The 17,108-nt window shown below is 40.9% G+C and overlaps 1 protein-coding gene and 1 pseudogene across 1 annotated transcript; both read left to right on the top strand.

Moving 5' to 3' along the window:
- The first annotated feature begins 364 nt into the window (after positions 1-364).
- Positions 365-2,278, top strand: LOC138612189 (acyl-coenzyme A thioesterase 1-like; annotated as a pseudogene).
- An 11,123-nt stretch (positions 2,279-13,401) lies between these two features.
- Positions 13,402-15,514, top strand: LOC138612187 (acyl-coenzyme A thioesterase 1-like). Its single transcript, XM_069685501.1, has 3 exons — positions 13,402-13,867; positions 14,496-14,698; positions 14,906-15,514. Exons 1-3 carry the CDS (start codon positions 13,402-13,404, stop codon positions 15,512-15,514), a joined length of 1,278 nt encoding a protein of 425 aa, XP_069541602.1.
- The last annotated feature ends 1,594 nt before the right edge of the window (positions 15,515-17,108 follow it).

Here is a 17,108-nt window from a genome sequence, read left to right as displayed (position 1 = left end):
AAGGTCCAGTATCTTTTTGTCTGTTGCTGCTGATGTATAGTTTATAATAGATGGTTATGCATCTTCTGGCCTACGGGTAGATGCAGTTGGCCCAATCTGAAGCATTTTTATTGTAGTGATAAAAACTGATATCAGGCATTGTAATGTTGTCTGATCATTTTGAGAAATCTTTTTCATTTTTCATTTCAAGTCAAAGTTTTGGTTGGATTTTTGCATTTAACGAATGGGAACAGCTGAAGGGACAGAGGGAGGAGACACATGAGGTTCAAGTCAAACATTATTTCGTATCAAAGTCTACCTAAATCATGTGACTGTCCGATTTATTCTTTACCTTGGTGAGAAAAGAACAGAAGCTGTGGAAGAGATGTCGTCCCAAGTCAGACTGAGGCTGCTGCCAAGCTCCAGATGTTTGTTTGATGAGCCCGTTCAGGTGAAGGTGGCCGGGCTGAGGTCGAGACAGACGGTCACCGTGAGAGCCAGATCCACTGACGAGAATGGAGTGGTGTTCAGGTCCGCGGCCACCTACAGGGCTGATGACAACGGGGACATTGATTTGAATAAAGACCCTTCACTCAGCGGGAGCTACACTGGGGTTGAACCCATGGGTCTCGATGAAGGCAGACACCTTACACAAAAGGTTTAAAAAAATAAATTCACTAAATCCCCATGTGGTGAAGTTCTCTGTGCACGAGGAGGGGGGGGAAAGGAGGATGCTGGCAGAAGCGACCAATGAGAGACTTCTGCTTGGAGACGGGGTCAGCAGGATCCCCATCAAAGAGGGGAATATTCGAGGAGTCCTGTTTACGCCGCCAGGTTGGTCTACACCTCATCATGCATTTAAGTTAAAAGAAAATGTTTGATTCTTTTTATCTTCATTATTATCTACAAATCCCCTGAAGGAACCAAAACAACTGTGATTTAATCCTTCCAACAGGAACTCCCTGTGTGGCCACATCCTGATAAAACTTACCCCTGTGCCACAGACCAATCAACCGAAATACTGAGTGGTGCTTGGGTGTGTTTAAACACAGGCAGGAACTCTATATAATATAATTTACTACATGAGCTTACATTGATTTAGCTACGTTAAGATATGTATTACAATATGCATGCTGTGTATGCTATATTTCAGATCTTTCTTTTCAAAGTCGCCGCTGCAGACCACTTAACCAAACTACCAACCAGTTGTTCAGTCGCTCCCACCGGACGAAAAGTGGTCTGCAGTGTTGTCAAGTAAACTTTAGTAGTATTGCCACAGCTTGTTTGGAGAAGTTTTCCTCTTATTAACAGAACATTTTTTGTTTTTCATGTCTTCTGGTCCAGGAGAAGGCCCATTCCCTGCTGTTTTGGATATGTACACTTTTGGTGGAGGTTTGTCAGAGAAGAGAGCTTCTCTGCTGGCTAGTCGAGGATTCGTGGTTCTGACTGTAGCGCTGTACGGCCATGAGGACATGCCAAAACACATTAAAGAAATGAATTTGGATTATTTTGAAGAATCAATAGACTTTTTTAAAAAACAAGATAAGGTGAGTTGATTGAACTGTACAGTCAAATAGCTATTTGGGGGTTTATCTATCTGCCACAATTTCATTATCCATGCCACACATGCTAAACTACACAACCAGTGTTGTTCTAAAAAAGCAGCTAACAGTCTTTTGTTTTTCCACAGGTGGGCGCTAAAGGAGTTGGTGTGGTATCGCTTTCAAAAAGTGGAGATCTTGCACTTTCAGTTGCCTCTTACCTGGCAGGTGTGGAGGCCACAGTGTGGATCAACGGCTGCTCAGCTAACACAGTTTTACCCCTCTACTATAAGAAGAGCCTCATCCACCCTGCCTCAACGTATGATGTCACGAAGATGATACCCACTGAGTCAGGAGCTTACATTGTAAAATATGTTTCCAATGATCCCCTGGCCGAGGAGAACAAGGACACTCTGATCCCCATTGAAAAAGCAAAGGGACGTTTCCTCTTTGTGGCCTCAGAGGGTGATCTCAACTGGGACAGCAAGGCTTACATGGACATGATGGAGGAGAGACTGAAGCATCACGGGAAGGACAATTTCCAGAGTGTGTGCTACCCTGGAGCTGGTCATTACCTGGAGCCGCCTTATGGTCCCTACTGCCCCTCCAGTTTTCATGCGGTTATAGGTAAACCAGTCCTGTGGGGGGGTGAGCCCAGGTCCCACGCAGCAGCTGAAGTCCACATGTGGAATAAGATCCAGGAGTTCTTCAGAGACAATCTGAGCTGTGAGGTTACAGGGACTACAGCCAAGTTATAGATACAAATGTTATGATGATACAGAGAGCATAAGAGCAAATTCATTTATAGGAATGTTTTGTTACGGAAGCTCTGACAGAAGATGACCTTTGTCTCATCTGATTCAGCTTTATCTTCACTTCTCTCTGGTGGCCTCTCCACGACTATTTTGTATCATGGTCACTAATTCATTTTGATCTTTGCCAGCAACATTAACACTCTGAAACCTGCAGGCTTTGTAGGTACTCTAAGTAGTACTCAGTCATTCTACATGATTCTGCTGGTATGCTACATTTAATTGTATCCTGCCGACTGCTAATCCTTATGCGATCTCATAATCACCATATTCCATTCTGCTTGTTGCTGCATTGTCACTGCTGATGGTGAGATGTTCATTGCAGTTAAGTCATGAATATACACTTTTATAAGAGCATATGGGTTTCAACTTTGTATTCGCCATTTTAGCTGCTTTAAGGCTTAGGGTTAACATGGCATCATTCATTTATTTTCCATCTGACCGCAAGCGTCTTTTTTAACCTTGAGCTTGGCAGATAGCACAGCCTGTGTGTTAATGCAACAACTGGTTGGAACCAGTTACTAAAGGTGAAATTGTATATCAATGATTCTAAGGTCAAGGTAGTGTGTAAGATGTTTTTCACTCAAGAAAATAATGGGAAAATATTCTTGTGGGACAACTCAAAGACATCTGACATTGATTTGAAGACACCACGTGACATGTAGGGATAAAAAAAAAGAAAAGTACATTTTTTATTTTAAAAACATTTTTATTTTAATAAATGTCATATAAAAAAGAAGGAGCAATAAAATCTAATATACTGAGGTGTGTCTTATTTGTGTAAGTGAGTATTGACAGCTAACATTGATTTAAGGACACTGGGTCACATGACATGGAAGACTGCAGGCTTTGAGTCTGTGTCTCTCCATCTCTCTCAGCAGCAGCTGGAGCATCTCTTCATGTCCTTTGGCTGCGGGGGTCATCAGGGCAGCTTTGCCGTATTCAAAGTCTCTTCCCTTCAAAGTCTCTAACGTCATCTTCATTCAAATGCTTTATTCAGTAGTTGCAAGATTTGGCTTTTAGACAAGTTCAGTGCATCTTAGGATTCAGCAGAGTCGCAGCAGGCGGCATTTTCTGGCCCAGCATTCCATAGGGCAGCATCCAGGTGAGACCCAGAGGCGAAAGAGCGGCAATAAGGATCCTGGCTGGCAGGACTCAAAGTTCTAATTGTTTCTGAAATCAGAAGTTTTCTTCACAGGTTGGTTGGATGTCCCTTCCAACATGCTCGGTGTGGCTAGAACTCTGCAGCGGGCCTTGGGAGGCCAGACGGCAGGCTTTACCCCCCTCTCTCCGGCCTTTGGCCATTAGGCCAGAGAGAGGGAGGATCACATCAGGACATCAGTCCTGGGGTCTCAGCAGAAGAGCCACAGCAGAAGACCAGTCTTATCACTTCTCCTTGGGTATTATCCTTTGTGATAGGGGTGTTTTGCATTGGCGGGAGCTGCTGACCACTCCCCATCATAAACCATCTGTATTCTTTCAGTTAAACTTCTTTAACAAACTTAATATTAATTCGCTTCACCTTTTTAATTCTTCCATATTTGAAAGTTTCGCTCTCTCTGCTTTGAAATGAGACCAAATACTTAATATCACTCACCGAATAAAACTCAGAGTAATAACAATAACAGCAGAGGTGCTCAGAGAGATCTTGCAGGCAGATAAATTCACATACAAAACACAGGAAAGGCAGCCATTGTCATTCAGTGTCCTTATCAACCAGTTCTTGTTGATTCCCTTTGTTTGTCTGAGGGTTGTTCAGTCCATAAGAAAGTGTTTATTTTATTTGTTAATCCCTTGTTGAGACATCCTTCAAGATGGCGTGCTGAGATCGATTTCCGAGTCACAGGAAGGAGGACCGAGGAGCTAGGAGACAAGGAGGTGTCAGTACCCGAGCAGCGATAAGAGCTTTGAGACGATCCTCAATATGGCGGCTCCAGAACTACTTCCAGTTCGAGCGAGGAGCGAGGAGATGTCAATAAGAGACTTGGGAAGCAGCCATAGTATTGCGGGGGGGAGGGTCCAGAGGCTCTTCTCATTTCTCAGTTTGTACCTCCTCAAGTCCTTTCCTCAACTCCTCTCCTCGCGTCTTAGTCCCTCCCACCAGAGATGCGAGCGGAGGAGGTGAGGAAGAGACACGAGGAGAGAGGAGTCAAGGCAACAGACATTTAACAACATGAGACATCCCTGCTTCAGAGCCGTCATTTAAAGGGGACAATTGAAAATGATGTGTGGCACAGCTGCATCATCTGTCACAGCCTGCTGTTTTTATGATCTCTGTCAGCAGAACAGTGTTTATGACGAGTTACTTTAATTCACTTCACAACGTAACATAATGTCACGCGAATGTACGGATGTCGTTTATTTTTTTATTTAACACACACACTCACACACGCAACTAAGAGGTACATTTATTATAATCCTCAAGCATAACTGTGTGGCACCAACAATCGTGCCCACAGATATTAACTGTCCAGTGTCCGTTTTATGCACACACACGAGCATACAGCTGTGTGATCCAGCAGCAACGATAAGTAAATAAACATTTACAGCCGACCTTTCTCTAGTGGTCAGCACACAGAACTTTAATAAACATGAGATCCTGTCCGGACCTGACGGCATGTCTGCAGATTTAAATAATGAATGAGTTACCTGCTGTGCCTCACGAGAAAATGTTGTGTTTTGTTTCTGCTCAAAAACAGTATCAATACATGAACATCAGGCTGTGGACACTTAAAATAAAAAGTCCACGCCTACACCAGTCCTTATTGTAGGAGACAATTTGTCTTCTGGTTTTGATGAAGAAATAGCAACATGTGGACATGCTGTGGGTTAGTCTGGTGCGCACTATGTTAAATGTGAGACACGCCGCAGAGAATACCTGCTCAGACGGAACAGGTGTCCCAGAAGCAGAGATATGCAACAAAAGGCTCCCGTCGTGGTTTGTACCAGCTGTGTTCCACGTCTCTTTTTAAGTCACGGTGCCGAAAAGACTTCCGCAAAGGATACACCGGTGTATCCTCGCTCATAGCTCCTCTGGCAAGCCTCCTCGATCCTCTCTCCTTGAGATGCATTTTATGAATTGAGACATCCTTCAAGTTGGCGTGCTGAGATCGATTTCCGGGTCACAGGCAGGAGGACCGAGGAGCGAGGAGACAAGGGCTGCTTCCCAAGTCTCTTATTTGATAGCTCCTCACTCCTCGCCCGAACCGGAAGTAATTCCGGAGCCGCCATATTGAGGATTGTCTCAAAGCTCTTATTGCTGCTCCGAGGAGCGAGGAGCGAGGAGAGAGGAGAGAGTTCCGAGGAGCGATAAGCGAGGATACACGAGAACAGCCTCCATGAAAGTCTTTTACTGGCCGACACGCCCCCTTATTACAGATCAGTTTGTGATTGGACGCTGCAGCAGATCGGACTTATGTGAAATTTCACAACATCACAGTTTCATACTGCAGAGAGGAAGAAGCGGACCTTAAAAGAGACTTTACAGGGCGCCTTGAAACCGACTATAAACAGTGTCGGTATAATGAGTTGGTATTTGACAACCTGTGATCATTTAGAACGAAATATTGATCATAACTTGTCGTAAAATATATAAAATGCAGTGAATAACTGCAGATTTGATTTGTTTTCTGAGTCAACATCTGAGTGAGAATAAGTTAATTGTTTAAAAATCAAAAGTAGCAAAAACAGATTCATTTCTATTAAATTGAATCTTAAAAAATACCTCTCGTCACGATCAGTTATTCCCCTGCTAACTTTTATTACAGATGAATGAATGAATTCAGAGGGCGCAGGAGAGTCTCTCTGTCAGCAGGTAACACTACGTGTGAGCGTGATCATCAGTCTCATGTCTCTTAAAAATATTCCCTCGTTTCCTCTCTCCTCTCTTGGTTTCCTCGCGTCTCTCCATGCATCTCTGGTGGGAGGGACTAAGACGCAAGTGAAAGACGAAAGTGAAGGAAACATGGATGCAATTTAAGTGACTTGGGAAGGAGCCAAGGAGGTGTCAGTACCCGATCCGTCCCAGCTGCCCGTTCCGTTCTGCGCATGCTCATACTTATTCCTGCCCGATTTGTACCTCACGTGTGAACGTTTGACGGCAGCAAGTCTTTTGTAAAATAACTTTATCAACACAATATTAGACAAATAAACTACGCTGCAATACAAATAACAGTACGTGGCCATTATCAGCCAACATAAAAGCAAAGAAAAGTTGCACAACTGCTTGTTTTATTAACATAGATTGTTAAAAGAACTCTGTATCATACATACCAATTAGCTAATTTGGTAAAACTAGCTAATTTGACAGCCAACCCAATGACACAACTCTCTAATCTAATGTTACACGCCAATTCGACCGCCAGCACACGAACACAACTCTCTCGAGTCGAGCGGTGCATGCGTGGAACAGATCGGGTAGTGTCATAAAACAGGTTCAATTCTGCGCATGTCTCGGGCAGCTGGGACGGATTGGGTACTGACCATAGACTGTTTTTTTTTTGTTTTTTTTATTTACACAAGTGCTGCATTACAGCCATGAAGGCATCAAATACAGAAAATAAATACCTACAACCATAGAAGGAGACAGACATAAAGCCCCCCATTTTTACAGTCTTTAATTGTAGCAGCATATTGCTGCAATTCCAAAACAAAAAGATCAGCGTTTGGTTTGTAATCAGTCCATTTTTTCTTGTGAATATGGAATTTCCCAAGCAATAGGATTAAAAAACTATATGATCATCCAAATTTTCTTCGAAATAAATGAAAATGTCCTTTTCCTGTAAAAGAATTACTTGTCCTGTTATTGTTCTTATATAATGCTGTACATCAGTCCAGAATGTTCTGTAAAATACACAATGATAAAACAGATGATGAATTGTTTCCTCTTCATTCCCACAAAATGTACACATCAAATCAATATCAATATTAAATCTTGCTAGTTTTTTTGTGTTGGATAAATCTTATGTAGTATCTTAAATGAAACCTCTTTAACTTTATTGTTTAAACAAAACTTCTCACCAACCATCCATGCTTTCTGCCAGTTAATTTCTCCATAAAATGAATTCCAAAAAGATTGTCCTGAGGGTAAAGATATGGTTTGCATGCAGTTTCTAATATATTTATTTGAGCATTTTTTCTTTGTTATGTCGATTTCTCCACAAAAATTCGACTATCAAAAGAACCAGCTGTAGGAAAAGTGACATCATGAGCTCCTGAGCTTCTGAGAAGCTGCAGTACACCTCTTGGTAGAGCGTCAAACACTACTGCAAACTCTTTGGGTGGGACTGGAAACTGAAATGTATTCATGAATTCTTGGTAAGAGAGCAGTTGTCCTCCAGCATTAACAAGTTGTTTAACATATATAATTCCATGATCAAACCACTTCCTGTAAAATAACGATTTGTTTTTATAGAGAATATTCTCATTGTTCCAGATGTAGAGATTAGTTGGTGAGAAATGATGCTTATAAATCAGTTTCCAGGCAAGTAATGCTTGTTTATAAAAGTTTGACAGTTTAACCGGTAGTTTTTCTATTTTGTAGTTACGCTTCAATAAAAAATGGATTCCACCAACAGCATTAAATACAAACGTAGGAAAAGTGTTCCAGATGCTATCTCTCTCCTTGATTAGATTTGCTAACCGCTGCACTTTGAAAGTATTGTTCAGCATTTCAAAACTTAATACCTCCATGCCTCCTTTACTTTTAGGGTTACATAAAATTTGTTTCTTCACATAGTGACATCTATTCCTCCACATGAAGTTAAATACAGTCTTATCTAATGTTTTGTAACAGGGACACATATACAGATCTGGATATACCTTCAGCTTTAGACAGAAGAACTCTACCACTCAGTGACAGGTCTCTCATCAACCACATATTGAACCTCTTGGCTATTTGTTGTGTTATTGGGTCAAAATTTAAACTGCAGCGATCATTTTCATTTTTATCAACAACCACACCTAAGTAAGTGACAGTGTTCTTTACAGGAATACCATTCAGGTCCAACAGATCACTTTCTTTGATTGGCAATAGAACAGATTTATTTAAATTCATCCTTAGACCCGATACAGCTGAGAATTCATCAATACAGCTAATTGCTTTATTTACTTCATATTTATCCCTTAAAAATATTGTTGTATCATCTGCTAATTGAGCCAATTTAAATTCTCTGTCTAAAGTGTTTATACCTTTAAATGTATTCTTTTTAATGTGTACAGTCATGATCTGTGTAACCAAAAGAAATAAAAACGGACTTAATGGACAGCCCTGTGTAATTCCACGGTTGATACAGAATCTGGGGGTCATACAACATGCCAGTTTTACTGAGCTGTTACATCCTTCATATAACGTTTTTACTGCTTTTTGGAACCTTTCTCCAAATCCAAAAAACTCAATAGTTCTAATCATGAACCGGTGACTGATTGTGTCAAATGCTTTATAGAAGTCAACAAACAAAATAAGGCTATCATCGGGTATATAATAATTCTAATCAATCATATCTAGTATTATCTTATGTTGTTAACTATGTTTCTTCCAGGCATAAATCCAGATTGCTCCTCATCAATAATATCATTTAGTCCAAGTTTTAACCTTTTGGTGAGTGAATATTTTTGCGTCATTATTCAGCAGACTGATTGGTCTCCAGTTCTCAACACTAAGTTTGTCTTTGTTTGGTTTAGGAATTAGTTTAATTAGACCTTGTTTCAGGGTTGGCGGTAACTCCTCTTTTTCTAAAGCTTCTTCAAACATTGCTGCTAAAAATGGAGCTAATATGTTGCTATAGTCTTTATAGAATTCTCCAATCAACCTGTCATTTCCAGGTGATTTATTTTCTTTCAAAGCTTTAAAGTTTGTACATCCTCTAAGCTAATTTTTTGATCACAGATTAACTTAAATATGTCATCAATTTTTTTAATACCTGGTTCTAAACCTTTAAGAAACACAGCAGTATTATCTTGGTCTAGTGAATCAGCACTGTACAGTGTTTCATAGAACTTGGCCACACGTTGAGATTTCCTTTTCGTTATCACATATTACATCATTAACTCTGAGTTTGCCCAGAGACGACTGTTCATAATTTCTTTTTTCCACGTTAAAAAAGTATTTAGTGCATTTTTCACCTTGCTCTAGCCATCTTCTCCTAGACCTCACAAAAGCACCCTTGGCCTTTTCTTCATATATTTTGTCCAGTTCAGCTTGTGCGATTGTCAGATCTTTCATTTCTCCTACAGACACATTTGATTTACTTGATAATCTTATGATTTCTGTGACTCTGTGACCATTTGAGACTCTCTCTCTTTGTTTGTTCTAGAGATCTTTTTACTCATTAATATGGCAAGATTTCGAACTTCAAATTTCATTAATTCCCAGTATTTGCTAAAACTATTAAATAACTTTGCTTGTTTCCAGTGTTTATCTATAATATTTTGAGTTTCTTTTTGACATTCTTTATTCTGTAACAGTGTCTTGTTTAATTTCCAGTAATCTCTATTAAAGTTCTGTTCCCTTACCCCCATATTAATTCTTATTGTTACAGCATTGTGATCTGTAAGAACTGTTGGTTCTATTATAACTGAATCTACTTTATCCTCCATATCTAACGAAATTAACCAAAAGTCTATACGGGATTGAAGGGACCTATCTTTGTTACTCCAGGTATATGCTTTTTCATTTGAGTGCCTGTGTCTCCAGATATCAATCAAGCCTATCCAATTCATTTGTCTGTTTATCCTTGGGAGGCCACCTATCCATACTCTCATTCATCACTGTGTTAAAGCCCCCCCCCCCCCATAAGACCTTAACCGCAGGAAAAGTTGTTTTTTAACTGATTCAGCTTATTTTCTGTTGTTAGAAATAAGGTCATATTCGTTTTTTATTATTGGAAGCATAGACATTTACAAGAATGAACTGCTGATGGTCAATCTCAGTAATCAAAATGATCCATCTCCCTTCTGTATCTGTAAGCTGTGTAATTACACGGCCTGTAAACTTGCCGAGCGGAATAGCTACCCCTGCTGATCGGTTGCTACCACATGAGAACCACAAATCTTTTCCCCATTGACTCCTCCAAAATGATAAATCTGTATCTGAGGCATGAGATTCTTGAATAAAATAAAAATCTGCACATTTATTCTGGCAATATAGAAAGACACTTTTTCGCTTCAGCTCATTTCTGATACCCCTGGCGTTAACAAATAAAACAGAAATTGACATAAGACAAAAAAAACAGAAACAAAAAAAAGAACACAGAACAGAACCCCAAAAAGAGAACAAAATAAAAAAGCACTCAGAATCCTCTCTTAGGATATGAGCTGCTGTTGTATCTGTGACAGATCAATGAGTCGAGATCTTAGGGGGATTATTACATTTCATTCCCCCCCCCCAAAAAAATATATTGGCTTGACTACCTAAATCTAAGATAAAATACATAGAGACGTTACTTGCTCTTATTAAAGAGGCCAGATTTTAAGTCTAGTTGAAACACCAAGAAAAAGAAAAAGGCTAGATTTAACCTGAACTACCGCTCTAAATTACTGTAGCAGGTCTATGCAATATTATCCAGGTATTCATGACGTAACAAGGGATAATATTACAAGTTCATCACAATCTATAGATCCTAATTTTCCTTTCTTTGAGTAAGCCAGATGTTCTGGCGTCTTTCCAGATCTTGTCCCTGTGAGACTGTGACAGGAAATGGACAATGATCCGGCGGTTGAAGCGCTCTTCTCCGGAGCGGGGACCCAACCTGTGCGCGATGTCCACAGAGAGAGGCAGCTGGTCACTGATGTCGGGGGAGATCTGTCTGAAGAGGTCGGTGATAACCTTCTTGACCTTTTCCACGGTCTGCTCAGGGATCCCTGCGACCCGGAGGTTCTATCTTCTCTTCTAGGCGTCCAGGTTGTTGCATTTTTCGCGGAGCACTGTATTTTCTTTCTCCAGAGTTTCTACTCTGGTCTGGAGATTGTCAGTTTTCTTTGTCACATCCTCCACCTGTCTCCCCAAAAATTCAAGGGAGTCTGTAACGCTTTTCAAAGTGTCTGTGTTGCCTTTAACAGTTGTTTCTAGAGACCGTAGCCGTCTGAGGGATTCTTCTTGCATCCTCTCAACTCAAACAAAATAGCATTTAATAATCCAGACAACAGGTACAGTACAGAGGTCCGAAGCCAGGTAAAAAGTTTGGTCTGGCCTCGTGTTCAATCAGCTGTTCAATCAGCTGCGGCTGGCTTCAATTCAACAGGTGGAGCGGTGGAATCACGTCTCTTGGTTCAATCCTTGCTTTTTATTTTTTATTTTTTTAACAGTTCAGGTAGGCAGATCAGGCCCCTAGGTAAGAGTAAGTGTTCAAAAAGTTAAGTTTCACTCATCATATCGCAGAATAATTCCGATGCACTCTCACAGAGACGCCATCTCCTCCCGTCTGTGCTGCATGTAACCAATTCCTTATGCTCTCTCTTCTTTCAGAGCTCCCACAGCAGCGTGTCTATACAGATAAGGAGGACCAGCCCTGACCATAGACTGTATAAATGATGGACGTAGTCTCAGTGACGTCACACATTGGTTTCTGAAGAAGCGTTTTGAAGCCCGAATTGCGCCGCCGCTGGGGGTCGCCATATTGGAAATGCCAGAGCCGGCTAATCCAGAGGCAGGCAAAGAGGCGGAGCGCGACCGAGCTACAGCCTATGGCTGAGCTCTATGGGCGGGCCGCATGAATCAGCCAGCTACGGCTATGAAGCTAGGCTATATGCTCCTCAGCGTAGCTAGCGGTTATTAGCCACAGACTGTATAAATATGAATGAGCTAGTTTGGCTTTGCCAGGAGGAGATTCTGTCGGTGACTGACTGCAGGTGTTTAGTTATCAGACTAAAGAAGTTGCGGACTTAACACGTAACTTAAAATAACCGCTCTGCTCAACACTGCAGCCCGCTGTAATCTCTCCGGGGAAAAGCCAACAACTCCTGACTCCTATTTACTGCCCGACGATTAAATAAATGTTTGTGAAACACTGCACAGGCTAACAAGCAGCTAAAGCGAGCACAGTATACCTGCTACTTAGTGCGAAAAATATTTCAATACATAACACTAACATTTAACTAACTGAAAAGCTGGAACTCAGACTTCTTGCACAGCCATAAAGTCCCATAAATCCCACAGAGAGATTATTTGTCCAAACTTTGAATGACAAAATCCCCAAAAGTCTCCAACAACACAAACAGGTGAAGTTAAGCTCAGTGTCTGTGTCTGTGTTGACGTCTAGCAGACAGCCAGCAGGATCCACCTGTCAATCAAGTGATCCGGCCCCTATGATTTAAGGCTTAATATAATTAAAACGGTGTTATAAAAAAAATCACCCCCCGTAAAGTTATCTTGAACAAAAAAATTACATATTTATAACAAAACAGTTTTTTGTACCAGGCTGTAAACATGTTTATTTCAGCTGTAAAAAAAAAATTTTTCCCACCTGCTGTAATGTTATTTCTTGTTTTCTGGAGCCAGCCTCAAGTGGCCACTCGAGGAACTGCAGTTTTTTGCACTTCCGCATTGGCTTCATTTGTCAACACCAGAGGTTCAACCTCCGAGGTTGCCGCTTGATAGGTACTGACAGGAGGCACAAAATAGAGAAATGAGAAAGAAGTTGGAAGTAAGTTGTTTGACAACCGCAAATAAAGAAAACGAAGAAGAAGAGTTGGGAAACTTTCCGTAACGAAGACAACTCCTCTCCAAACCTATCAGGACTTTTAAAAGCTCTTCAGTCCGGGTAACATAATCCATATGTCCGAAAACTACTCGAAAATAAACGAACCGGATTTAACGCCAAAATAGCATTCTCTGACGTAAGTAACTTTACGGGTAAACTCTATTTACAAGATTGCTGCACAGATAATTCAACTCCCGATTCTTGAGTACACAGTTTTACTCCCGAGCAAACCCCAGATTACCCCCGAAAGTCAGGTAAACACGCAGCTCAAACTACCTGCAGACACCGTTAACATAATCAACGTTTGTGACATGATGGTCTCAGAGTCCAGCAATGATGTTGTTGATGTGTCTTGCAGTGCAAAGAAAGGAGATGTCCTCTCAAGTCAGACTGAGGCTGCTGCCGAGCTCCAGATGTTTGTTTGATGATCCCGTTCAGGTGGAGGTGGCCGGACTGAGGTCGAGACAGGCGGTCACCGTGAGAGCCAGATCCACTGACGAGAAGGGAGTGGTGTTCAGCTCCGCGGCCACCTACAGGGCTGATGACAACGGGGAGATCCACCTGGACAGAGACCCCTCACTCAGCGGGAGCTATTCTGGGGTTGAACCCATGGGTCTGCTGTGGTCGATGAAGGCAGACACCTTACACAAAAGGTTTCAAAAAACAAAGTCACTAAATCCCCATGTGGTGAAGTTCTCTGTGCACGATGAGGAGGAGGAGGAGGAGGGGAGGAGGGTGCTGGCAGAGGCAGACAATGAGAGACTTCTGCTTGGAGACAGGGTCAGCAGGATCCAAGTCAGTGAGGGGAATATACGTGGAGTGCTTTTTACACCGCCAGGTTTGTCTACTTTAAATCATTCAACTAGTAAAGTTAAAGGAAAATGTTGCTTTATTTGTATCTTTCGTTATCAACAAATCTCCTAAAGAGACCAAAATAAGTGTGAAGTTATCCTCCTAACAAGAGCTGCCTGTTTTGCCACAACCTGATAGACAATACTCCCTGTGACGCCAACTTTCTTTGTCAACCAGCAACAGCATTAAAAACACAACTTCATGACAAGGAATAAGATATATTCACGGTCACATCCTGGTTATGATAACAACTAGAATAAGCCTCAAAACTGGGATACTAATGTGCCTGTAAACATGTCCAGAGCATGATTAGGAAAGTGCTTCTGTTTACGCTTCTTTGCTTTTTTGTTGAAATGAATGTTTATACCTTTTATACTGTACGCAGAGGTGTAATAATGGCTCAATATTCTGGCCTTGTACATGCTGTTTAAAAGGGCAATACATGAATCAGACATCCAGTAACTGTCTGTCACTTGGGGCTGCCACAGCTGAAGATACAGCAGTAATGTTTGCAGAGCACCGTTCTTACTTTTTAATTTATGTGGACTGTTCTTAATGTAATTTCTATCATTTTAAATCTATTTAATTTGCTTTAACAACTTATCTCGGTCCAGGAGAAGGCCCATTCCCTGCTGTTTTGGATATGTACACTTTTGGTGGAGGTTTGTCAGAGAAGAGAGCTTCTCTGCTGGCCAGCCGAGGATTTGTGGTTCTGACCGTACCGCTGTACGGCCATGAAGAGATGCCGAAGAATGTAAGAGAGGTCCATCTGGATAATTTAGAAAAAGCAATAAAGTTTTTAAGAAAACACGACAAGGTGAGTTGTTTAAACTGTAGAGTCAAAATAAAATGAGACACGTTTCCTTTTTTGTAACATCTTCATAATCTCATCAATGGGAGTAGGGAAATAATCACATTCTGTACGCACTGGCTGAAATGGTTAGCTCCATGTATGTTTATCTACAAAAGCGTGGTGTCTCAAGAAAAAGTAAAAGCATCTAAGTTTTGTTTTTTTCTTCCACAGGTGGGCGCTAAAGGAGTTGGTGTGATATCGCTTTCAAAAAGTGGAGATCTTGCACTTTCAGTTGCCACTTACCTGCCAGGTGTGGAGGCCACAGTGTGGATCAACGGCTGCTCTGCTAACACCTTTTTACCCCTCTACTATAAGAAGAGCCTAATCCACCCTGCGCTACTGTTTGACATGAACAAGATAATTTACACAGAGTCAGGGGGCCTTATTATCAAGAATGGAGTTCATGATCCCCTGGCAGAGGAGAACAAGGACACCCTGATCCCCATTGAAAAAGCAAAGGGACACTTCCTGTTTGTGGCGTCAGAGGACGACCTCAACTGGGACAGCCAGGGTTACGTTGACATGATGGTGGAGAGACTAAAGCATCATGGGAAGGACAACTTTGAGAGTGTGTGTTACCCTGGAGCGGGGCATTACCTGGAGCCGCCTTATGGTCCCTACTGCCCCTCCAGTTTTCATGCGGCTATAGGTAAACCAGTCCTGTGGGGGGGTGAGCCCAGGTCCCACGCAGCAGCTGAAGTCCACATGTGGAATAAGATCCAGGAGTTCTTCAGAGATAAGCTGAGCTGTGATGCTGAACAGACTAAAGCAAAGTTATAGATAGATACATAGATAAGTCCCCAAAAACTGCAGTTATTCAAGTGACCACTTGCTCCAAAAGTGAGTCAACCCTCATACAGCCCTATGTTGAAGTGCTAGACTGTTCAGCTGAATTAAACATGTTAACAGCCTGATACAAAAGATGGGTATAATCACTAAAGCAAAATTTACCGTTCAAGAAAACTGTTATTGAGGTGAAATTTTCTATAACTCACTTGTTTAAATAATATAAAGGGTTAAAAGTTATGAATAATTGAGGGCATTGTGGCTTAAAGTGACACGTAGAAGCTGCTAGACATCAACGGACCTAGTTCTGTCCCTGAACTAAACCACTCTGCTGTGTTTGTGGTCTTTGTGCCTTACAGAGTTTTTCATGCATATATCAGAAATATGCGGTGAAGAGAAGACCACTGTAGGGGCAAAAAAACTGTTGTTTTATGTGGAGGTCACTCGGTTCCTCTTATTTGCAGGCGAGCGCCCTGACTTAACTGCAATCCTCAAGCTCTTTTAGCTTTTTTTTAGCCAAGTATATGAACAAGTCCAGTCAGCTGCACTGTCAATACAACACTGTGGGTTACTATCTAATTAAACAGCGAATGAATTTGCCTTTTGCATAGAATATATATCTGATGATGTACTACCATTTGCCAACCGCTCGGTCCTCAACAGCTCCACTGTCTCCTCCAAATATTTCTACATCTGGCCCAAAAAAAACCAAGATGACTACTACCATAATGCATTGGTAACCTTCACTGTTTGTGCAGTTTATGGCACAGTCATATTAATGTCATATAAATATTAGTAAGTTGTAAGCTAAAGAGGTGATTAACCTACAACTAAAAGTTGTGGCAAAATTAAAGAGAATGTAAAGGAAGAAAAATTAGTTATTAACCCATTAATGACAATCAACTACATTTAGTATGTTAAGGAAAAGTCCCACAGAAATTTTTCTGTTGAAGGTGGAAAAACAAAATTTGCTGTGGAAACTATGAATACATGTGGCTACACAAAACAAAATTAAAATGTTTGATTTTGAATATTTATCATGCCTATATTGGTTGCCAAATTTGTGTTTTTGTAAAAAACACAGAAAACTCTCAAAAACAAGTTCACCAATCATTTGTCATGCTAAATATCCAACTTACACTGAATCAATGCATATATTATTTAAATTTAAGTTGTTCTGAATCCAATGATAACAAGCACTTGATTTAACTCCTTGTAGTTTTTGAGATACAGCCATTTCTGTAACATACTATTTTTAGTTGATATACACAAGGGTAGTTTGTTTTGGGGTTTGTTTGTTTTTTCCCACTGGAAATACAGGTTCCTGTGATGACATGTTCAAAAACTCTCATGCACTTAAAGACCAGAAAGACTCAAGTAAGAATTAATCCTAAAAAGTATTTTCAACTTTTAGGAAGAAATGAAGAGAAAGAGTGCAAGTGTATGTGCAAGTGTATAAGTGACATGGATATGTAGTTTAGATGAATTTGAGATTAAAAGTCATTTTGTTCATAGGCTAAACCCCATAGGACAACATAGAACCACCATAGTGTTGGAACATTTTTTGAAACTTTATAATCAAATGTTT

Source organism: Semicossyphus pulcher, unplaced genomic scaffold (assembly GCF_022749685.1).
Source record: "Semicossyphus pulcher isolate SPU_LCO1_2020_fin unplaced genomic scaffold, fSemPul1.0.p SCAF_7, whole genome shotgun sequence".
Lineage (NCBI taxonomy): Eukaryota > Metazoa > Chordata > Actinopteri > Labriformes > Labridae > Semicossyphus > Semicossyphus pulcher.
Note: the sequence above shows the minus strand (reverse complement) of the source record. Positions and strands in the feature narration are given on the sequence as shown.